This window comes from Ovis aries, chromosome 4 (assembly GCF_016772045.2).
Source record: "Ovis aries strain OAR_USU_Benz2616 breed Rambouillet chromosome 4, ARS-UI_Ramb_v3.0, whole genome shotgun sequence".
NCBI classification, from domain to species: Eukaryota; Metazoa; Chordata; class Mammalia; order Artiodactyla; family Bovidae; genus Ovis; species Ovis aries.
Genome location: NC_056057.1, coordinates 31,157,085 through 31,182,670, shown reverse-complemented (window position 1 = coordinate 31,182,670; position 25,586 = coordinate 31,157,085). Strand labels below are relative to the sequence as shown.

Genomic DNA, 25,586 nt, shown 5'->3' with positions numbered 1-25,586 from the left:
TTACCTCTTACCTCGTTAGCCAAGGTAGGGGGAGGAGGGGGGCTTAGAAAACTCACCGAAACTCCTCACTCACTTTTTGTCCATTATAAATTCACTGATCTCATAATTTCTCCTCATATTATCTCAGTTCATGAAATGATTATTTGGCCCAGTCAAATTTGTCATAAAAGTATAAACACTTTAGAAAAATGTTTACAACAACGTATCGAGCACAACAGCTGTTTCAAGTTTCTAAGTCTGACAATCTTAACAAAAGTCAGACAAGAGAAGAGGAACTCAGATAGAAAATGAGTGAATTTTGGACACAAATATCTGGATTCTAGAATTTAAAACTTTATGAAGTAAAATTGCTTCATAACTATATTCAATTTTAGTTCTGCTAAATGAAAAAATTGTAACAATTGGAAGTATTACTTAGCAACCAAACCACTGCCTCTTGGGACATGAGAAAATAAAATTAACTTTAAGACCTTATTCCTTTGAGAAAGGGAAGAAGCAAGAAAAACTTGCCAACAATTTTCTTCCTAATAAAAATGCTTATGACACCTGCATTAGTCTATTTAAGCCTCAGGGAGTTAGACATGGGTTATCCTGACTTTGCCAATAACTAAAGATGTGATTTGGGTAAATTTACATATCCCTTTGGGTCTTAGTTTTTTCTCTTATAAACAAAAAGATGATCTGTAAAGGTCACTTACATATCAGAATTTCTGTAATCTTCCAATATGGTTAAAAAATTTTTTTATACACATGAACATATGTATATATTCACCTGCACACATACGTATCTTGATACCAGTCCAAATCTCTGTTTTAGTTAGTTCTAAAGAAAACTTTAAAACTTTGTATTAAATACTATTTCTTGGTAATCAGACTCGTAGCACTAAGAATTTAAAAAAATAAATCATCGGTCTACTATTTTAGATCTATTTTCAAATATCATTAATAGAAAATTCAAGGTATAGTAAGATGAGAAGACCGTCATTGAAAAGACAGTTAGTCAGTTACCAAGAGAAGGGGCACACCATGCCCCAGAAGGCCACACAGGGAAGCCCGGAGCGGGTAAGGAGGCAGAGGGACAGGGAGGAAATGTGGACGGGGGCCTTCACTGTGGTTTCCACAAACAGGAAAAGGTGTGAGCCAGGAGAAACAGAGGCAGGGGAAACAGACTTGGGATTGGCCAGTCTGAATACTTTCAAATGGCTCTGGGGCATAAGGGCCGTCCTTTTTGTCTGGTACCTGGCATTGTGACTTGAGTAGGTAGACAGTAGCCTAGCCTGAGGGCCACAAAGATTGTGGCTGGTTGGGAATGGGCTCTGCAGTGGTTTGTATTTGAAAAGCACACTCAAGGTGGAGTTGCTTACTATCTCCAGGAACTTCTTAACCCTGGAAAGGGCAGTTCCTTCAAGATCAGTGAGGCCCCAGATGTCAAAGCATCAAAAAACAGAAAATGAAACCCACAGTTTATATCGCATTTCTTTCTGGCTGCTGCTAAGTCGCTTCAGTCGTGTCCAACTGTGCGACCCCAGAGACGGCAGCCCACCAGGCTCCCCCATCCCTGGGATTTTCCAGGCAAGAACACTGGAGTGGGTTGCCATTTCCTTCTCCAATGCATGAAAGTGAAAAGTCAAAGTGAAGTTGCTCAGTTGTGTCTGACTCTTTGCAACCCATGGACTACAGCCTACCAGGCTCCTCTGTCCATGGGATTTTCCAGGCAAGAGTACTGGAGTGGGGTGCCGTTGCCTTCTCCGTCACTTCTTTCTACGGGGTATTTATTGAATACTTACTATATTACCAGAACTGTAGTTTATGTTGCAGAAACAAAAATGAACATGTAATAGAAAATGAGACTGCAAAATGCTAAACACACACATATTGATTTTAGAAGAAAAGCATTAAGGATAAATTTATAATAATAATAATTCACACCTAAATTTTTGGTATTTACCAAATATTTTGTGACAAATACAAATGTTTTGGTATTTACCAAACATTTTTACATGCTACTGCATTTAATTCTCAGGAAAACCCAGTGTAGTAAGCACTTTGTTATCTTCATTTTACAGGTGATTACAACTATGGCTCAAGAACGCTAAAGGGAGTCCTTTAACATTGTCATGTCACAGACAGTACCTGGCAGACCAGGGCACTGAGGGCAGGTCTTGACTCCTGTCTGTTTCACCAGCACATCTGCTTCATTTTAAGTTAAACCTACAGTATTCTTTTTTTTATTTTTTTAATTTTTATTTATTTATTTATTTATTGTTTTATTTTTTTTATTTTTTTATATAGTTTTTTATTTTTTAAATTTTAAAATCTTTAATTCTTACATGCATTCCCAAACATGAACCCCCCTCCCACCTCCCTCCCCACAACATCTCTCTGGGTCATCCCCATGCACCAGCCCCAAGCATGCTGCACCCTGCATCAGACATAGACTGGCAACTCAATTCTTACATGATACTATACATGTCAGAATGCCATTCTCCCAAATCATCCCACCCTCTCCCTCTCCCTCTGAGTCCAAAAGTCCGTTATACACATCTGTGTCTTTTTTCCTGTGTTGCATACAGGGTCGTCATTGCCATCTTCCTAAATTCCATATATATGTGTTAGTATACTGTATTGGTGTTTTTCTTTCTGGCTTACTTCACTCTGTATAATTGGCTCCAGTTTCATCCATCTCATCAGAACCGATTCAAACAGTATTCTTATGCAGAAAGGAATAGTTAACTATGCCTAAACAATGAGGATTGACTGCTCAATGGCCTTTACTATAACAACTGGGCTAACATACTGAAAAGCATGCAGGATTCTTAAGAACATAAAATAAATAAATAAATATTTTACTAGTGGTGCTTTTAAGTCATATCTAAAGGCACAATTTTTATTTTTTAACCTCGGTATAATTGCTGAGTGCCAGACTTTCCGCAACCTTTTAAAAGACTTGATTATTGATTACCAAAACAACTCTTTCGTTTCTCAGTAATCATGGGGAATATAAACTTTTAAAAGTGTTTCTACAAATTCAAATTAACTTTTTACCAAATGAAATCCAAGCAAATATTATATTAAAATTGCTTTTGAAATGCATTTGTTTTAAAAATCCTGTCTTGTTATATATTATTTTTTAAAAATCCCTCATAGAAGTCATTCTACAAATGCATCTTGACATCAGCACAACCCACCATTTAAAGAAGCACTTTCCTCCCAAGGTAGCAGCTGGAGTCTAAATTAAACTCCCCTTTAGTACCCTGGTGGCTCAGACGGTGAAGTATCTGCCTAAAATGCAGGAGGACCCAGGTTCAATCCCTGGGTCAGGAAGATCCTCTGGAGAAGGAAATGGCAACCCTCTCCAGTACGCTTGCCTGGAAAATCCCATGGACAGAGGAGTGTGGTATGCTACAGTTCATGGGGTCGCAAAGAGTTGGACATGACTGAGCAACTTCACTCACTTGCCAATAGTTGTGAGGCTGAAAATGGAGTTCTTCCTACTTTAATACCCCAAGCAGAAAAGTCTTAACGTTCAAGCAGATGAAAATACAAGTGCTCCTGTGAGATCTCTTTGGACTAAAAATCAGATGTCATATTCTTCACCTTCTAGCATAAGAAGTAAGACATTTTCTCCTTTGAAACTGAGACAAAAAAGATCCACCTAATTCTTCTACTTCTAAATTTGTAGATTTTACACTATTTTCCATGAGACAGGCTGACTAGAAACCTAAGGCATGAGGTGCTAAGGTAATAAAATGGTCAGGTCTGTCGGGATGGTTACCGTAAAGTTAGAAAGCAGGAAGGGAGCAAAAACGACAGTAAAATCTCTGGCCTGAGTATCAGGAACTAGCTTTTGAAAGGTTAGGAGGTAACACCACCTAAGAGGGTTCTCAGCAGTATTTATTCTCACAAGGCTATCTATGCTGCTTGTCAGCTATTGAGAAGCTCAAGTCCAAGCAAGCACACTTCCTGTCTTAAAGGGCAGCTGGTCTCTGACCAGGCATCTTCAATGTCTGTATCCACTGGCAAGGGCATTCTGAGTAGTCACAGGAGGTCCCAGATGGCAATATGAATGCCCCAGGGTTTAGGGGCCTGGCCCTCATCTCTGCTGTTGCTGATGGCTAGGCATGTGTCTAGTTTAAAAAGACGGCAGCGAATCATTTTCTAAAAAAAATCGGCAAATCCTTAGTAATGACTCAAACTTAGATAAATGACCTTCTTTAAAGGGCAATAGTGTAGATTCAATATTAGATTTGATTTCAAAGATTTGCCAAAACAAGAACAAACTCTGACTTTTTTTTGAAATACTGACATATTCAGAGTTTTACTTTAAAAAGTAATTGATTTGATTTAAAAACTAGAAATATTGTTAAATGATATTTTTCCTGAATTTTCCTCTTGGTTCACTGAAATAAAATTTAAGTCCAAATTTGTTTCCATACATTTGTGTTTAAAATGACAGAATTTTAATAATAAACAAAAATACCTCAAATATTTAATTTTACAAAATACATACATATACATGTATTTCATTGTGACAAAAGGAAAAAAAAGACTTCTTAAATATATCATAGTTACCTCTACTCATCACAAACTGCTTATGGGATGAAACATGTTTGCCTTCAAGTTTGAAAATTATACACAGTTATCACTGCCAGCTCAGACAGCTGCCAAAGAATCCTTTTAAAAAGCACTGAGAGCTGTCTGAATATTTTCATTTCAACAATTAAGTTTTCTTTGTGACTTGGTTTGAGGGTGGAGTATGAGGAGGCCTGCTAATTTTTTAGGATTACCCCCAAATGGGCTGGTATCCTTAATTACAGGGTAGAGTTAGGGAAATAAGGAAGGTGATGAACAGGTCCACAGGCATAGAATATAATCCCCTTATGTAAATGTATATATATAAATTGTACATACACAAACTCACAGACAGACAAAATGAACTCAATCACATCTTTTGAAAATACACACTAAATTTACTCCATTCTCATACACTGTAAATTTACTCTGGTGTATCAAACTCTTATAAAATGTAAATTAGCATTTAATTCTCTTTGGTACTTTGTTTCTTTAAAACTGAGGGGGGGGGGGCACTTTTAAAACTTTTTCATGGTAACAACTCCCTTGTCCCTAAGAATTTAAACATGATTAACAATCAAACAATAATTTTGAGTCTAGGTGGAATCTGAATTCTTTCCCCAAAATTTCCATGTTAATTCTATAACACTGGGCAAGTTCTTTACCATTTCTAAGCCTTAATTTTTCTCATCTCTATAAAAAAAGCTACAGCACACGATTGATATAAAACAAACCTCATGCAGCACAAAGTATAGGTTCCATGAATAGAGAAGAATATGTCTGTTTCCCCAGCACCTAGAACAACATGCAGTACACAGAGGCAGATATTCAAAATATCTTATTATTTATCTACTAAACCACCATAATAAATTTATAGCATCACTCTTGTCAAATGAGTTAATGCTACATAAAAATGACATCCAGAATTATCTGAAGAATACACATTCTATACACATAATTCCTATGATCTCTGGGTTTTTAAAAGTTATTTTTTTAATGATATTTACTTCAGAAAGTAGATAAACTTGTATCTATACTGACACATCACATCCTGATCAAGAAGCAAGTCATGAAATACAGGCCTTATGGTATATCTTTCAGTATGCTTGATAACTGTTATTAATTTTGTATTAAATATCAGTGTGTATAAATTAATATAAGACATTAATATCAATATATGCTGATATTGGGTTGGTCAGAAAGTTCATTTGAGTTTTCCCATAACACTGTATAAAAAAGACCAAATGAATTTTGGCCTAACCTGTATTTAATAATATTGCTTACTACAAAACTAACATATTAAACACTAATAATAATAGTTTACAAATATTAATGAAAATGAAATAAGACTCCTCTGTAGCTTATATTCTTAGAATCTGTTTTTCAAAATTCATTCAAAATTGGTTTACGGTATGTACATATTTACTAAAGGAAATGTTCTTATTAGTGTCAAATTCCCTATCAACACCAAATACCATAAAGCAATACATTTTTTAAAATTATAATTTTCTCTGTGGTACATATGTCCTATGCCCCAAAGGTTGATAAACAGTAGAGGGCTCACCTAGAGACAGAGGTATCAGTGGCGTATTGAACATACTATAACAATTATAGTAACATAACTTAAAATCATACTGTTTAGCTGTAAAGACAGTCCTGTTCACCTAGAATAGTCTTACGAAGTATTTCACTTACTAGCTGCCTAACATACTGGCTGTATGCCCTTGGCCAAGACACTAACCTCTGACAGCCTTGGTTTCCTGTGCTAAAAACTGAGGTCACCATCATTATCTGCTTCAGAGGACTGCCAAAATCAAATGAGTTAACATACATATAATGCTTAAGCACAATGTCTGACACTTTGAGACAATGAATTGTTTCCACAACTGATTACAGGAAATACACTGCACAGTACATGGGGAGTTTATGGTGAGAGACAAGTGTAATGGTTACAGTGCCAGGGTTCTAGACAAAATGTGTATGGAGATCAGATGACCTTGAGCAAATTATTTACCACTCTAGGCCTCAGTTCTTACACCTGACAATACTTAACTTTTAGGGTGTTCTAAAGAATAAATGAGTTAATATGTCAAGTGCACTGCATACAGTATCTGGGATACTCTAAACATGCAGGAAATGTGAGCTTAAATATAAAACAAACAATAAGGGTTAAAGAACACTTTTACTTCTTGTTTCATTCATGAAAGGAAACAGAATTATTTATTTTCCTATTAGAACATTATGAAAGTGGAAGTTCGGCCCCATATATCATTCAATCTCATAAGCAAGGTATCAAGCCTCATAATACGGACACTGGTTACATATTTGCTGACTGAATTTATGGATGCAGTCTGCCAGCAGGGAGTCCACGAAATGGATGAAAGTCTATCAAGAGGTCACTAAAACCATTTACTGCCCTATCATTAAGATCAAGTTAACTACTGACATCCTACCAATGCGGACAAAAGGTGAAATTCTAGAAATAAAAACACAATGTACTTTAACTTTATAAAACTATAAAACAAGTAATCAATAGGATTATTTATAAAATAAATTTTTCCTTCAGTAAGCATACTGTCATAGTTCCTAGTATTTATGACAAGTATCTGTCAAATGTTAGTTTCAAATTTAAATGCAGATTTAACTATATGGGGAAATGGGTAAGATTTACATACCACTTTAAGTGTAATTGTTTATCCTATATAAATTCTGTTAGTACACGTCATCATATGTATCTAATCTCTTCCCCTTTCTTCTTCTCCCTCAGGTCCCTGGCCTAGACACCCTCAACTATAACAAGGATTGCCCACCCTCCCGCCCAATCCCACACCAGGCACAGGAGGCACCCACTTACCACAGCACAGATCACTATCTGGTTCCTATACTTCTGTGCAAAAGCAGCTCCGCTTCTGTGAACAAAAAGCTGTGGTGACTTGACTCATTTACACAACTGGACTAAACTCTCTCGGGCCACATTATGAGGCACCTACATGATAACTTCTGAGGGACAGAAGCAACCTTGAGACTTTAAATATCTTTGACTTCCCCTTAAAACTCTCCTTACTGCTAAGATTCTCATCTGCAACTGTCTCTCCAAAACAATCAGATGACTGAAACAATTAGATATGCAAGTTCCTCTTAGTTCGTTTTACTAAGCACTTTTTCTTTTATGATCATAAACTCATTCCTTTTCAAGTATGCATCCTGACTCTTATCCCAAGGATCTATCCATCCCATTCTTCTGTGAAATCAAAGCTTTCCTCCACCTGCACGCCTTCCCCAATGTTCCCTGATGTGTGAAAAAGAAAAAAAATCATACACATAAGACACAGCTCCTGTCTACAGGAGGTTTACAATTCAACTTTAATGTATAATAATATTCCTTTATCTAAGCCTAAATTCTGCATTGTTTATAGAAGACTCTTTAACTGCATTTCCAACATGAAAAATCCAGCATAACTTGAAATGATGGTCCTCATCCCAACCTTGCAAGCTTTTTAGTCATCTTTTTAAGGTCCTGCTCAGTTGTTAACCCTCTCCATGAAAACACTCCCAGAACTCTACAATCAGAAGTCTTTCCTTCCGCTGGCCTTCTGGAATACCTCATTGACAGCCTTTACAAACCACGTTGTACTTTAATAAACTATATATTCATCATATTCCATTAAGTCTGAGATGTAAATGATAAGAAAGAAAAACAATTTTGTTAATTTAACTATGACATGCCTTTATAAGATGCATTTTCAATTTCCAAGATGTTAAATTGTTAAAAAAAATTATGTCTTAGAAACAAAGTGATTCGGAAGGTTCCACAATAGGGAATATACTGTTAGGGAAGCAAATTTCTCACTTCATCTTTGGTGTCTCAATGTCTATTACCATACTTATTACAAAGTAGAGACAAGAAACCAGCAAACCTGATGTTTTTACATAGTCCCTTCACACTTATTTCATGTTACCATTCTGTGTCTTAAAGACAGGTTCAACAAACTGTCTTTTCAACTTCATTGCCATAGCCTTTATCAACACCACTGTGAATTCACTTAAATTACCCCAATAACATCTTTTCTTCTAGGCTCCTAATTTCTAACTTCTCCACACTTTTATCTATAGAGAAATGTTCTAACAGCATCACTTGCAACATTCAATCCCTTCTATCCACTAGATTCATGTTTTTCAAAATTATTACTACTTTGGCAGAATCTCTTCTTCAAACAAAATGTTAAGTACACAATCCAAAAAGACACAGAACTTCTCTGGCTGAAGCAGGGGTGGCAGGCTGTGCACTGGGTGTGCCCTGAGCTGTTCTGGGAGACCACTATGCCTCTATGAAGCACACAGATGAGAGAACACAACTCTCTCTGTTAGCTGTAAGCTTCCCTGTGAGTACTTTCCCCTTTTCATTCCAAGTTCAGCTGGCTTAACACATCCTCTCTCTTCACCTTTCTACCCTCGAAGTTTCAAATACTTACTTCCTAAACCAATCCTCACCACAGAACGCATTCCTTGTTTACTGCAAACCTCTGATCTCACTTGTCTCTGAACTCTCCCAGTCATTCCCCTTACCTCAAAACCCAGCAGTTAAGGGTAAACTCTCATATGCAATTGCAGCAGTCATGTAATTGTTTCATGCACCTAAGCTTTATCTCCCTAACGTAAGTACCCTTTAAGACAAGTACTTTCAGAGCTTGCAGAGACAGCACGCAGCACGCATTTAGTTCTTACTACACTGAAACGTACTGCTTCTTTTCCACCGGCACACACACCCTTCCCCATATCCTCAGCTGCACTTCACCATGGCCTTCAGATACCCCTTTTATACACATCTCTCTTTTAATTCTGATCTTCTAAAAATATTTATTTTTAATTGATTGAAGACTGCTTTATAATATTGGTTTGATTTCTGTCATAAATCAGTATGAATTAGCCATAGGTGTACGTATGCCCCCTCCCTCTTGAATCTCCCTTCTACCTCCCGTCCATTCCCACGCCTCTAGTTTATTACAGAGCTCCAGTTTGAGTCCCTGAGTCATACAGCAAATTCCCACTGGTTATCTACTTCTGATCTTTAATTCAAGCTAATATCCATATTGAAAACTACTTATTCTCCAACTTTACTATCTCACACTCTTCTAGTGGGTGAGAGTTGCTATGTACAGGTTTTTGACTAGGTTACCAACTTACATACACGGTTTTCTTTACAATATCCAAACCCTTCTTACACGTTTTATCTGATCTGATCTTTGCAAATCTATGAGGTAAAAAGGGAAGGAATTAATTACACTATTTTACAAATGAAAAAAAGGATTAACGCTCCAATTATAACATGTTTGCCCTGGATGGAGCAGCTAACAGAGAGTAGTGCCCACCAATAAAAAAGTTCTACTTCCCAATTCTGTTGTATTATATGTTTTAAAATATCATTTTCTACTGCTGCCTGAACATTTCCACAAGCAGGCTGTGAGCACCGCACCCAGGCAGTCAGGTGTACCAATGTGATAAGGGTGGCTACTTGCCATGAGGTTCCCCCCTACCTTCCCCTGTGACTGAGCAACATTTAACCACACCAGTGAAATCCCCTCACACCCTGATCCCCCAATAAAGGCATCTGTCTATGGGTTCTTGTCCTCTCTGTTCCCCAACTCCTGGTTTGAGCCAGCTTCCTTGACATCACCTCCCATGTGACTCTTTCTCAGTGCACACTGACTGTTTCTCTAGGACCTGTGTGTATAATAACCTTTTTTCCTGGGCCTCTCTTGTGCCTCTCATGGCTGCAAATGACTGATGATCACCTAAAAGAACAACAGACCTGTGATCTAGGAAGCCTCCCAGTGCATGTATCTGCAGTAACAGTAAGCCTACTCCCTGAACTACACTGCTGGTCAAGCCCAGACAGTCTCCACCTCTACTTTACTGGGGCTTCCATGGTGGCACAGACAGCAGAGTCTGCCTGCAGCGGACGTCACTTGGGCTCCGTGACTTGGTTGGGAAGATGCCCTGGAGAGGGAGTGGCTACCCCTCCAGTGTTCTTGGGCCTTCCTTGTGGCTCAGCTGGTGAAGAAACCGCCTGCAGTGAGGAAGACCTGGGCTCTAGCCCTTGTTTGGGAAGATTCCCCTGGAGAAGGGAATGGCTACCCACTCTAGTATTCTTGCCTGGAAAGTCCCATGGATAGAGGCTCCAGTCCACGAGGATACAAAGAGTCGGACACAACTCAGTGACTAACAACACATCTGACTTGATTACCACACCTAAGGCAAAGAGAACCTTCATCTACCTCAATTATTGCTTTTTCTATTCAAAAGGGGCTAGGGCCTCAAATGGTTTTTAAGCATTTGAGCTTAATATTCTAAGCCAAAAAGAAGGACCTACTAGGTTTGCTTACTACACAGAGCACATTAACAGACTGCAAGTTCTAAGTGCTTCCCAGAGTTTGAACTACATCAGGATCCTGGATCTTCCAACTGCTCTCCAAGTCCACTCAAGAAAAAGTAATCCCATCGTTCACACTAAAGTGACATTATCAGATATATGACTATGGTTAAAGTACTGAGATAAAATATCCTAACTATAAATTCAATGTTGGGCACTTCAGTGTATGTTTAAAACACGAATGCTTTGGTAGTCACCTAACAGAAGTACAAATAACAGGAAAATGGCATCTAAGGGCACAATCACTAAGTCTAACAAATAATCAAGAACAGAAAACTATTAATTTATGAACTAAAGCATTACATTAATTACTTAATAGAAATCATCTTAATCACATCTCCTTTGTACTAAGAAAAATGGTAAATGTGACTCTCAACCCCAACCTCCCCCAACCAAATCCCTACTTAATCAATCATGTAAGCTTAACAAGACTTATAGAGAGCTCTCACCAAATGCTGGATGAAAGTACCCAGAATAGACTATGTACTCAAATATTCATAGAATCCTAAATTTTAGAATTAGAAAACTCACAGATTACCTAGTCAAACCTTCTCTACAATATAGGAAATTCTTCTATATTTTAGGGTCTCTGATAACATGGGCACCCAGGGTCTAACACTAGGAAGATCACCACTTCATGAAACAACTATTCCATTACCACACAGGACTGTATGTATGTGTGAAAGTCACTCAGTCATGTCTGACTCTTTGTAACTCCATGGACTATACAGTCCATGAAATTCTCCAGGCAGGAATACTGGAGTGGGTATTTCCCTTCTCCAGGGGATCTTCCCAACCAGGGGATGGAACCCAGGTCTCCCACATTGCAGGCAGGCATGTGTATATACATATACTGATTCCACTGGTGTCCCAGGGACAAAACATAACAGAATTTCATCAATTAAAAACGCTCTTCATGTTAAAGAAGGTGTCACACTTTCTCTTTTGATAATAACCCCCCTCTCTCTGAATACTGTTAGTATGAAATGCTTTCCACACTTTTCAACCTGGGACTCCTTGATATGCTTGCCATTTCGTCACTGTCCCATTCAATGTGCCACACCCAGTCCTGCACACAATACCGCATATGGCCTGATAAGTACAGAATACACGAGCTTCACTCACGCTTAGTTTGTGTTAAGCCAGTCAATCATCTTCACACGTCCTGCTGCCACACCATGTTTTCCACCTTGTAGGTATAAAATCATGCCCCCCGAACGGTCAACTTTAAACAGAGGATCCTAACTGTTACATTTCCAAATTTGCTGGCATATTGACTGCAGCACTTTCACAGGATCATCTTCCAGGATTTGAAACAGCTCAACTGGAATTCCATCACCTCCACTAGCTTTGTTCACAGGGATGCTTTCTAAGGCCCACTTGACTTCACATTCCAGGATGTCTGGCTCTAGGTGAGTGATCACACCATCGTGATTATCTGGGTCGTGAAGATCTTTTTTGTACAGTTCTTCTGTGTATTCTTATTACCTCTTCTTAATATCTTGTGCTTCTGTTAGGTCCATACAATTTCTGTCCTTTATCAAGCCCATCTTTGCATGAAATGTTCCCTTGGTATCTCTAATTTTCTTGAGGAGATATCTAATTTTTCCCATTCTGTTGTTTTTCTCTATTTCTTTGCACTGATCGCTGAAGAAGGCTTTCTTATCTCTCCTTGCTATTCTTTGAAAGATGATGCTGCACTCAATATGCCAGCAAATTAGGAAAACTCAGCAGTGGCCACAGGACTGGAAAAGGTCAGTTTTCATTCCAATCCCAATAAAAAGGCAATGCCAAAGAATGCTCTAACTACCGCACAATTGCACTCATCTCACACGCTAGTAAAGCAATGCTCAAAATTCTCCAAGCCAGGCTTCAGCAATACGTGAACTGGGAACTTCCTGATGTTCAAGCTGGTTTTAGAAAAGGCAGAGGAACCAGAGATCAAATTGACAACATCTGCTGGATCATCGAAAAAGTAAGAGTTCCAGATAAACACCTATTTCTGCTTTCTTGACTATGCCAAAGCCTTTGACTATGTGGATCACAATAAACTGTGGAAAATTCTGAAAGAGATGGGAATACCAGACCACCTGACCTGCTTCTTGAGAAACATATATGCAGGTCAGGAAGCAACAGTTAGAACTGGACATGGAACAACAGACTGGTTCCAAATAGGAAAAGGAGTACATCAAGGCTATATACTGTCACCCTGCTTATTTAACTCATATGCAGAGTACATCGTGAGAAACACTGGGCTGGAAGAAGCACAAGCTGGAATCAAGATTGCTGGGAGAAATATCAATAATCTCAGATATACAGATGACACCACCCTTATGGCAGAAAGTGAAGAGGAACTACAAAGCCTCTTGATGAAAGTGAAAGAGGAGAGTGAAAAAGTTAGCTTAAAAATCAACATTGAGAAAACGAAGATCATGGCATCTGGTCCCATCACTTCATGGGAAATAGATGGGGAAACAGTGTCAGACTTTTATTTTTTTGGTCTCCAAAATCACTGCAGATGGTGACTGCAGCCATGAAATTAAAAGACGCTTACTCCTTGGAAAGAAAGTCATGACCAACCTAGATAGCATATTAAAAAGCAGAGACATTACTTTGTCAACAAAGGTCTGTCTAGTCAAGGCTATGGTTTTTCCAGTGGTCATGTATGGATGTGAGAATTGGACTGTGAAGAAAGCTGAGCGCCGGAGAATTGATGCTTTTGAACTGTGGTGTTGGAGAAGACTCTTGAGAGTCCCTTGGACTGCAAGGAGATCCAACCAGTCCATTCTAAAGGAGACCAGTCCTGGGTGTTCACTGGAAGGATTGATGCTGAAGCTGAAACTCCAATACTTTGGCCATCTCATGGCAAGAGTTCTCATTGGAAAAGACCCTGATGCTGGGAGGGAATGGGGGCAGGAGGAGAAGGGGACGACAGAGGATGAGATGGCTGGATGGCATCACCGACTCAATGGACATGAGTTTGGGTAAACTCTGGGAGTTGGTGATGGACGGGGAGGCCTGCCGTGCTGCGATTCATGGGGTCACAAAGAGCTGGACACGACTGAGCAACTGAACTGAACTTAACTGTTACATTTACATTGCTAGTTCTGGTTCAGCATTCTAGTCTAGTAAGATCACCATATTAAAGGAAATCAGCCCTGAATAGTCACTGGAAGGACTGAGGCTGAAACTCCAATACTTTGGCCACCTGATGTGAAGAACTGACTCATTTGGAAAGACCCCGATGCTGGGAAAGATTGAGGGCAGGAGGAGAAGGGGACAACAGAGGATGAGATGAGTGTATAGCATCACTGACTCAATGGACATGAGTTTGAGTAAACGCCAGGAGTTGGTGATGGACAGAGAAGCCTGGCGTGCTGCAGTCCATGGGGTTGCAAAAAGTCAGACACAACTGAGCAACTGAACTGAACTGAAGACCACTTGGCATCTCAATTCTACGTCCTTTCATAACTATTAGCAATACCCCCTAGGTTTGTCTCATCTCTGAATTCAGTAAATATGTAATCCTTAGGTATGAAATTTGAAAAAAAAAAAAAAAAAGTTCAACAGGACTGTATCAAGTATAGAACCCTATGCCACAATACCAGAGACCTTTACTGAGGAATTGTGTTGATGTTATTTCCTTTGAATACTCATCCAGAAATTCTAAAGCACGAATCTGTGAAGCTAGTTCTTTGGCAAACTCCTACTGGCTCCCAATGATTTCTGAATTCTTTTCAATATTCAGAAGGCAACTATTCCATAATTCATTAAAGGACTCTGTTATGGGCAGTTATCAAGCTCATCTGTCTATTGTGTGGGGTGTTTTCAAAAAGTGAGGCGCTTATTTATGCTCAATTTTTCCATGCGGTGTAACTTTTAAGTTGTTGATATGGCCTGAGATGAAGCCTGAAAGTTCTTTCTGACCTTAGGATAGCATTCATCTGGACCATACTGACTTCCAAACAGAAACTAAACGTCCCCTATCTCCTCACTTACGTTGGATAAATATCTCAGAGTGACTTAATAGCTCTAGTCATTTCCACTGGAAGTGCATTTTCCTCACTGGTTAACAGAAGCCAGGTGGATGCAGAAGCTCTGCCTCTCCTTATTACACCAGTTTGGTCAAGCAATGACTGTGTGCTACACCGCAGGTTCTCGTCAGTTATCTATTTTATATATACTATTTCATATATAGTAGTATGTATATGTCAATTCCAAGCTCCCAATTTATCCTTCCCCCACTTTACCCTCTAGTCACCATAAGTTTCTTTTCTACATCATTTGTACCATCTTTTAGATTCCATACATAAGTAAACCTCAGTGAGATTATCTGTAAAATAAGCACAATAATCTCAAGGATACTATGGGATACACTGAGATAACATAAATACCTAGCATCTATCACATACTAGGAAAACAGTGTTTGTTTCCCTCCTCAAATCTCATTTCAAAAAAAAAAAAAATTCAAGTTAGAACTTGCTTATCTACATATAGCATTTACTAATCTCTTTAGTTCTGAAATTGCTCTTTCAAGGGACAAAAAATTACTACTGAGGTTTCACCATTAAAAACAACGACAAAGAGACAGCAAATTGCGTTTTTCACCAATGCTGTATTCAATATATTAACACTGAGTATCAGGGATAATAAGCACATTCTATCTGGGAAGAAGACAAGGCAAGCTGGATTCTCTCCCTTTATGGTCCCTACACCTCAGCTACATTTACTCATTACCAAGCAAAAGTTAACAAAGGCAGAAATACGGAGAAAGACAACTCAAGCAGAAGCCAAGATTCTAGTCCTCACTTTGCCACAAAATACAAGAAAGTCACTTAAGCTTTCTAAACTTCAGGCTCTTTTGTTCTAAAATACCACTAGGGGATGCGGGAAGAGGAAGAATGCTCAGTTAACTTTGGGTTGCCTGCCTTAACTACAGCTTTAGTAAGGCTTTATCTCACCACACATACACTAGCAACAGGTTTCCTTTGCCACAACTTGCTCATTCACTAGGTAACAAAATGACAAACACAAGGAGTATCCAATCTTACTCATACCTAGATTAGAAGAGTACAGGAGAGCCCACATGGACATCTGGATATGGTCCGATTTCAGGCCAGGTTGCCCCTTTTACTATCAATCCTTACTACGTCATCCCTAAAAGTATGCAACGTAGCACTGCAAAATCTCTGACCCATGTTTCTGCTTTCACTTATAACAGTAAAATCACAAAATTCCTTTATAAATAGACTTTAACAGCAATAACAAAAGGCCAACTGGTAAGCAATAATCTCAAAGACCATTTCAGGCTAAAAGTTTATCATTTGCAAATCTGTGTTATTTGTACAACTTTTCCCCATCTTCTTGCTTAATCAAGCTTCTTTTCTTTCTCTTCAACTTGCTTTTATGCCAGCTCCAATATTTAAGTATTACTTATTATATATTCCCTGATTTAGATTTGAAAAGCAGATGATTAACACTCTATTTTCCCTCACTCTATTATCTTGAAATCCCTCCCAAAGATGCCCTTTTAAAAAATTAATGTGGCTCTACAGGAGTACTTTTTTATCTTCCATGAAAAACTTAAAAATAGGCAACGATATTGTTACATCATCATCAACAGATCTTAAAGGTCATGCTATACATCTTATAATGGGTAAAACTAACTTGGTAGTTCAGAATCCAAATCACTTGTACAGGACACAAGATGTAAGTTTCTTAATGAATGCCAATCTATAACAAAGAGTATTAGAAGATCTTACAAAAAGAAAATTACAGGAATAAACATGACTTCTCTGAAAAAGGAAATAACATAGGAGACATATGCATACAAATAGATACATGTATGTTTATATATGTACATATACATACATGTGTATATGTATATAACATATGTGTATACATTATTTAAGATGCCTACTATGGAAATCCAAACTAATACAACATATGGCAGAGGAAAACCATATTTGTATTAAATATCCAGTCAATTTTCTACTTTTACTAGCTCTGGAAAAAAGTTTGGTGTAAGAAGTTGATTCTATTGGTTTTGTTTGGCCTCTGTTTTCACCAACAATGACTCTATTTTCACCAAAACTGACTCTTCCATTCCTGGTTCTGTTAATCCCAAGGTTTTATATTTTAAATCTCCAAAGAAGTTAAGGAAGATAGAGTTCTTGAAGTGCAAGCAACATTTCATGTCTGAACTACCTTTATGCAAGAATTTGCACAGAAATGTTAATTTCCACTAAAACTGACAAAGAAATATCCATCTATCAAGCAAAAGCATGATCTATTACCATATATGATCAGGGCCAAAAATAAATCAAATTGCTGGCCAGTGCAAGTTAATTACTAATTAATCAATGGTCCCTACATGTTCTAAATTCTTTAAAGAGAAATAACTCCTAAAGTTCATTTTATCTAGGACACTTTGGCTACCAGAACACACTGCAAAAGCAGGTAGTTCTTTTTCGAGGAAAACATCATCCATTATCCTCAGTTAAAACAAAGGATATTCTTAAGCCAGCAGCATAACTAGTTCTTACTGTTGTTTTAGTTGCTAAGCTGTGTTCCACTCTGCAATCCCATGGACTGCAGCCCACCAGACTCCTATGTGCATGGGATTCCCCAAGCAAAAAAACTAGAGTGGGTTGCCATTTCCTTCTCCAGGTGATATTCCCAACCCAAGGACTGAACCCACGTCTCCTGCGTTGGCAGGCAGATTCTTTACCACTGAGCCTGAGAAGCCCATGATTAGTTATTATATTTGCTATTAACCTTTTTAAGAGGATTTCTCATCTTCTTGAAACTCCAAACTCTAACAAGGAAACAAACAATACGGTTCATAGTAAGAGCGCAAGTATTTAGTTCCCACTACAATTCTAACTAGCTAGATGCTCAACCTGGAACTCAGGATTCAAGTTGAGACCAAATCACAGAAACACAATCTGAATAATTATCAAGGAAAGAGGCTTCCTGTAGCATATCATTAACATTGCTATTTCATAAAATCAAGTATGAAGCTCCTCAGCTTCAAATACTAGTTTCATTTGATTTATCTTGAATAATTTTTTTTTTAATTTTTCTGTACATATCATCCAGAACCTTTCCTATACTTTCTGAAGAACATCAGGATGGATGGTGGAGAACTCTTAGCCCTTTGTCTTGAGCCAGCCAATACATTCTGTCAAAGCTAAATCATTTTTTCAAGTCCTGGTAATAGCTGTTATGAATATTAAGAACAAAAATTTCCCATAAATTAAACAACACCACTGGAGGCGGGGAGGGGCATGAAACAATCAAAAAGTACTAAAAAGCAAATGAGAACACAAAGTAAAAATCTGAACTTTCAGGACTCATTTACAAAAGGGAAAGATCAGGTCCTTGCTGCTCATTCCCCGCTTCCAGAGCCAGGAAAGTACCTGCTGTACCACTCTTAATGTCTTAAATGCTCAAAGTCAAAATGAATGAAAACAGCCAATTCCTTAGCTTCATTAAGACCACTCCAGGGCTTCCCTGGTGGTTCAGCAGTAAAGAATCCACCTGCGATGTAGGAGACACGGGTTCAATCCCTGGCCCGGGAGAATCCCACATGCTACAGAGCAGCTAAGCCGGTGCACAACTACTGCACCCGCAGTCTAGAGCCCAGGGGCCTCCAGTACCGAAGTCTGCGAGCCCAGAGCCCCTGCTCCACAATGAGAGAAGCTACCGCAACGAGAAGCCAGAGCACTCTAACTGGAGAGCAGCCCCCCACTCCCAACCAGAGAGGCCTGCGTGCAGCGATGAAGACCCAGCAGTCAAAACTAAAGAAATAAAATTATAGAAAAAAAAAAAAGTGAAACCACTCCAGGGTGCCACTCCCAATTCTAAATTGCCATCTTCTCTATCACCATTTATAACTTAATTCAGCAAACGTCTGTCAAACACCTATTATGCTAGGAAGTAAAGCAAAATCTGCAAACGAGACTCAGATTAACTGCACGGACTTGTTGAAATCAGCATACATTTCTGGTCTTCACAGCATGGCTATCTTCTTAGAACAACACAGCATATCTATTAAAAATTAACGAAATTTAAGATATTTGATTTTAGGAGGAAAAATCCAACCACATAAAGATCAAATTTTCTAATACACATGTATCCCTCAAATCATATAAACTCTTTAAATTAAAAAATTATCCCAGAAAATGCAAGATTTAACACACCTACTGAGAGTGCTCAACACATAGCTAGTCAATGTTTGTGGAATAAAAATTATGAATTGTACTTGCCACAGAAATCTGTTCTCTGAGCCACTTATGAACTAGGCTCAGAATCCATCTCCTCCATATTTTGCCTTATCAGTTCAAGGCTGACAACTTGATCCCTGGTTCTCAAACTTTAATGAGATTTACAACCACTTGGAAAGTTTGAAATCCTTGACCAAATCCTTGATCATACTCCCTAAAAATTACAGTTTCAGAAAACAGATTCTGCATTTACAATAATGTATCATTCAAGTGGGCTTCCCTGGTGGCTCAGATGGTAAAGAATCTGCCTGCAATGCAGGAAACCTGGATTCGATCCCTGGGTTGGGAACGATCCCCTGGAAGAGAGCATGGCAACCCACTTCAGTATTCTTGCCTGGAGAATCCCCATGGATAGAGGAACCTGGCAGGCTACAGACCATGGGGTTGCAAAGAGTCGACACGACTGAGTGACTAAGCACAGCACAGCAAGCGAATCTGAGGCGGTCAGAAGATCCTACTCTCAGTCATGCTGGTTTACCTTCACAAGAGGCGAAGAAAAAACTCTGGGTCATAATTGGTATCAATGAGGGAACAGAAAAACTGAACATCTCTAGCCAAAACTAAAAATTATTCAATTCTCTTAATCATAATTCATTAACTATATGCTTAATAGGCAAGAATAAAATATAACTGAAACAACCTTTGCTTTGACCTACCCAAAACATTTTTCTGAAATAACATATTGTCAATGTTCAGAAAAAGAGTAGAAACAAAGGAAGCTGAGGACTGTACTTCATAGAAACAGGCATGAAATTGTGCTGTAATAGTTTTAGGGGAAAACGTACCACACTCAAAACACTCTGTGATTAGTTACTGTTCTGTCAATATAAAAGCCACTAGTCATGTGTTACTATTTAAATTAAAATTAAATAAAATCAAGTAAAATTAAAAATACTTCTACCTCATCAGTCATAATGTAAATACTCAATAGCCACATGTGGCTAGTGGCTAAATACTGGATAGGAGAGACATAGAACATTTCCCTTGTCACAAAAAATTCTCTTGGGATAGCTCTGGCTTAGAGTCAATGGGTATCTAAATAAAACATGTAACCTCCATTCTCCTGAATCAGAGAGCTCTATTTGACAACTTCTAAATTTTAAATATATAACTCTACTTTAGGTAGTGACTGTAAAACAAGAACCCTAGCATAATTTATCTGCAACTTGATTCAAGAAAAGTTATTCAAAAGTGGTATGTTTATTCATTTCTGATTCTCAAAACAGAAATAATTTAACTAAAGAGGTCTTAAGTATCAGGCATCAAAACCACAACTAGGTTTTCATAATCAAATGAAAAGTGTTTAATTACTAGAAAACAAAAGGCATCAGATGCAAAAAGACTGATCCCAAAAGATTAAAACACTTAATAAGACTTGTTTTCCAACTACTTCAAAAGTTTCTGTTCACATGGCTCAGATGGTAAAGCGTCTGTCTACGATGTGGGAGACCCGGGTTCGATCCCTGGGTTGGGAAGATCCCTTGGCGAAGGAAATGGCAATCCACTCCAGTACTACTGCCTGGAAAATCCCATGGACAGAGGAGCCTGGTAGGCTACAGTCCATGGGGTCACAAAGAGTCCGACACGACTGAGCAACTTCACGTTCACGTTCACATATGTAACAAATAACTATATAACTGGTTCTAAAACGACCTTACAACAAATTCAAATTAGTGACATTTTACTGTCTATAGTTTAATTGCCTTCCACTAATTTCACACTAAAAACTCCTATAAATAATTTAACCACCATAGATTTTAAATGTAATTTTATAGGGGACTATTCACTGAAAGTCCTGAGCAAATCTTGGTTTTAGTAGAAAAGTGGACATAAAAGTTAATGAAACAATTTGCAACTCAAAATCATATCTCTCAACTGCATGAACATCTAGTTTTGTATAATAAAATGCACAAGCACAGGCAACAAGATGCAGAAGCGTGAGGAGTTAACAGAATTCAAACTGCAGCAGATCTGTAACTGTCTTATTTCAGCTTTAAATCGACTTTCCCTTAAATAAGACATAAACATCACTTTGACTAGGGTTCTTTCAGAAAAGCTCAAGTATACACAAATTTGATCTCTAAATTACAAAAAAAAAAAAAAAAATTCTTATCCAAAAGTCTGCTCTGCAGAAAAGAAAGTTTAGAAAACTTAACACATAAAAACCTAACGCTAAATACTGTAAAGAGAAATGGGTCATATTGATGAATATGGAGTTATGGTAGCGAGTCTAATATTCCTGTGTACTTTAGCTTCTTTATGATCATCTGCTCACTTACAGGTTTACATCAAATCTAAGAGTCAGCAAACGAAAGCAGTAACTTGTTACTAAAAACAGTATAAGAGGATCTTTAAAGAGAAAGACTGTAAAGTAACTTACCTGCCACACTGGTGATTGTAACTGGAACTCCTTGCACTTGAACGCCCGCAGCACCCAGGTTGGCAACACTCACTGTCTGAAGGTTAGGCACTGATGCAAGCTGGGCAGTATTCAAAGTTATTGGGGCACCAGCAACAGCCACAGGAGCAATCTGAGCAAGGGTTGTGCCACCACTTGAAGACACTGGGGTGATGGTTAATTGCTGGGATAACCCAGCATTCTGAACTTGCAAATTTGAAAGACTCTGAATATTCTGAACCTGGACAGTTTGCCAGCTGATTTGCCCTGAAGGTGTTAAAGTTGGAGCCCTGATAAGCACCTGAGTCGGATTTACTGCTTGAAGCTGAACATTCTGCAAAGGCTGCTGCTGGATGGTCTGAATCGTCTGCCCTGACTGGAGTTGAAAAGACTGGGGTGGAATAGCTTGAATTATCTGTTGCTGAGGCTGTTGGATCTGGATCTGTTGCAAGATAGGCTGGCCTACAATTTGCACCTGCTGAAGAGAATTTGATTGATCCTGTGTATTCTGTATTCCATTAGACTGAAGCTGGCTGGAGCTCTGGGCTTCAGACTCTGTAGCAGCAGGTGTCTGAGAATCTTCAATGGTGCGTTCAGAACTACTGGCTGATGTGCTTGCATACTGGCCCGTATCTGCTGAGCTCACTAACGTGTCACTGCTGGTCAGAGATGTTGATGCAGTGGTTGTACAGGTAGTGGAGGAGGAGGGAGATTCCGGCATACTGGCAGAAGCAGTGGTGGTGGTAGGTGTGGAAGCTAACTGACTCCCATTGGAAGTCCCACTATCAGTAGTAGTAGCAGGCTGGCCAACCTGTGCAGTTCCTCCTCCAGCAGCCACATTGTTTATCACTGGCAAAGCTAAAGTCACTCCTCCAATGTTGATTGGTAGGGTTGTTACAACTTGAGCCTGAGTACCAGGAAGGGTCTGTAACTGCAGTGGTATTGAAACACCAGGTCTAATTTGGACTGGAACTGTCTGATTTGCCAGGTTTTGAGCAAGAATATTCCCAGAAGCTGTCCTGTTAGCAGCTGTGAGTATAGCTTGATTATTACCTGCAGAAATAAGCTGAATTTGACCCTGCAAATCCTGTAGAGATGAACTACTAGTTGGATTGATTTGAATTTGTTGACCTTCTACTGTTTGAAGTTGTGGAATCACTTGGTACTGTACACTACCACTTGGATTTTGTACTTGTATGACTTGAAACTGACCAGGGGAAGAAGAATTACCTGATTTAGTTTTTGTGGGAGATGCACTCCCATTATTACTGGTGGAAGAACTAGATGAACTAGAAGCTGGTTGAGAAATGTTATTTTCTTTTGAAGCAGGAGGAGTGGAGGCAACAAGTTGCCAAGCATTCCCAGCAAGTTGTGTTGTTACCAGTTCTAGCTGTTGTGGTTGATTTTGAAGTTGCACCAATCCTTGGCTTGGATCTATAATAATTTGTTGTTGTCCAGTTGCTTGATTTTCACCAGGAGTCCCTATTTTGCTGCAAGTAGCTGCCAGTAAAGCCAGAGGAGAGGGCTGAGAGTCCTACCCAAAATGGGATAGTAAAAGGGAGAGGGGAAAAAAAAGTGGGAGGATTTAGTGAAGGCCAGTAGTTGGGAGGGGTTTATTTATTTATTTTGACAGCTCTACATTTCAGAACTTACTCAGGAAAAGGAAGAAATATAAATATTAACAAAAGCAATAAGATACAGGAATAAGGAAGCAGGTCCCACAATATAAACTATATATAATAAGAAATTTCTAACAAACTTTCTTGAAGTGTTATTTTACTAAACTCAAAACGCCCTTGGGAAAACACACACCTTTCTCTTAGAGTCTGAGTTCCTGGTGGAATTTTAACCACGATATCCCAAACATGTGAAATCCGTATGAATTTACGATTTAACTTCCTCACTCTCAGAAAGATGCTTTGAGTGGATAAACATTTTTGTTCTGTTCTTCACTTCTGGGCATTTAAAGGGCATAACTCCCTCTTTCCCCTTACGTTTCGTGATGCCTTTTTTTTTTTTTTTTTAATGTTTGCCTTTACCTGGGAGCCTGAGGTTTTGGGTTTTTTATTGTTATTCTCTGGCTCAGAGGTTTTCCCTCCTTCTGTAGCCATCGCCGCTGCCTGTGCCGCCTCCTCCTCCTCCTCCTTCTTCTGATCTGCAACAAACCCCCCCCCACCCCGCCGTACACGACAACAGGTTATTAGGATTATTATTATTCGTCTTCCCCTTCCCCTCTCCCCCCCTCCCCCCGAACATTAATCTCCATAAACCCGCGATCCACGCACACCGGCAGGGGGTGGGGGAGAAGGAGGGAAGGGAGGAGGGGGATATCACAAAACGTGGTTTGAAACCCGACCCATCGGCTCCAGAGCAACACCCAGAAGGTTGTTCTCTCTCAGACATTAAGACAAAACACAACCCTCCTTCCCTCCCCTTGATTCCCTCCCTCCCTCTCCTCCTCCCCTTAAAGCATCTCAGCGGCCCCGGGGGAGGGGGGAGAACCGAGCAGGGTCTGGGGAGGGAGGGAGGGAGGGAGGGAGGTGGTGAAGGAGACCGAGGGGGGTGGAGAATACGTACCGCTCATCCCGCATTAACAGGACAAACCCTCAGATGGAGACACTGGGATAGAGGTGGGTGGGGGTGGGGGCGAGGCGGGAGGAGAGGCCGGTCCCGCCCGCCCGCGGTGGCTCGGAGGAGGCTGTAGCTGGCACAGGCTCTGCCTCTTTTTCCGCGAATGGCCGCCGCTGGGCTGTGGCGTAGCAGCTCCTCTCTCCGCCCGAGCCCTGCTGACTCGCCCTTGATTGACAGCGGCGGCGCGCGGCGCGGGCGGCGGTGCGGGCCGGGGGCGGGGCCAGGGCGGCGCAAGCAGGGCCGACTCCCCACCCCCCTCGGCCTCTCTCTGCCAGAGCCGCCGACTCTCCACCCCTTCCCCCAGCGGATTGGCCGCCGACCTGCCGGGGGCCGGGGCGTTGGGGCCGCCTTCTCTCCACCCCCTTTCTGGGGGTTATTCTTTCAGCAGCTTTTCTTTTCCTCCCGCGGCTCTTCTGGTGCTTGTTCTGTCGGCGTTCTAGCTCAGGCGCACTGCCGGTAGGCCTTTCATACAGCCAAACTTGTTGTCTCAGGATATCCCGCCCCCTACTCATTTCCCAGCGCCCTCCCCTCAAAAACCGGCTCCAGCATCCTTCGGAATTGTCACTAAAGAAAAAAAGTAAGGCTCTCATTCAACAAAAGCGAGAAGAGCGGACAGTGGGGCGCGCGAGCCACCGAAGTCTAGGCACAACCGGTGAACTGCCCGCTGCCCCGGCGCAGGGAGCATGGCTTTCCTGAGGCGCATCCGGACCCGGGCGCCCTTTTTCCCTGGCTCGGTCCCCATTGGTTGAGCGCCTGGGTGACGCGCGCTGAGTGGTGGGAGAAGTGGGGCGGGGCACTACCGCAAAGGCTGTCGGCCCTTGTAGTTTCCGGTGGCCGCGACGGCCCCTCCAAGACACCGCCTTCCTTCCCGCCCCCGACTGAGGCCCGGCCGCGGAGCGGAAAGCTGCCCGAGGGGGCGGTGGCAGCAGGGCGTGGCCGGGGCCGAGTGGGAGTTGAACTGAGCGAGGGGGAGGGGGAAGGGGTGTTGTTTGCCTGGGCCTATCCGCCGCTCAGGGCTGCCCAAACCACCGCTGCCGCCGCCTCCTCAGCTCCAAGCCGCTCCCCGCGGGGCGAGCTCACACCCGGAGCGCTCGGCGATTGAGCGGGCGGCGGCGTGGGGAGGCGGGGTTTGCTGTCCTCCGGGTTTGAATGAACCCGGCTTCTTGGAGCTGCGCCTTCGCCTTTCCTTTCTTTGCTCACCTCCCTAACTCAGGCCCCGCGAGTCAGATCCGAGGCCTGCATTCCCTCGGAGAAAGATCTTCCATTT

General features: G+C 40.5%; 1 protein-coding gene across 1 annotated transcript in view; it reads right to left on the bottom strand.

Moving 5' to 3' along the window:
- The window catches only part of SP4 (Sp4 transcription factor), a 78,890-nt gene extending 54,449 nt beyond the window's left edge, over nt 1-24,441 (bottom strand). Inside the window, exons 1-3 of the mRNA XM_015095217.4 lie at nt 24,266-24,441; nt 23,728-23,843; nt 21,671-23,222 (exon numbers count right to left, since the gene is read on the bottom strand). Coding sequence (XP_014950703.2) covers nt 21,671-23,222; nt 23,728-23,843; nt 24,266-24,272 — 1,675 coding nt within the window. The 5' untranslated portion in view covers nt 24,273-24,441. The remainder of the gene's footprint in view (nt 1-21,670; nt 23,223-23,727; nt 23,844-24,265) is intronic.
- Nucleotides 24,442-25,586: the final 1,145 nt, after the last annotated feature.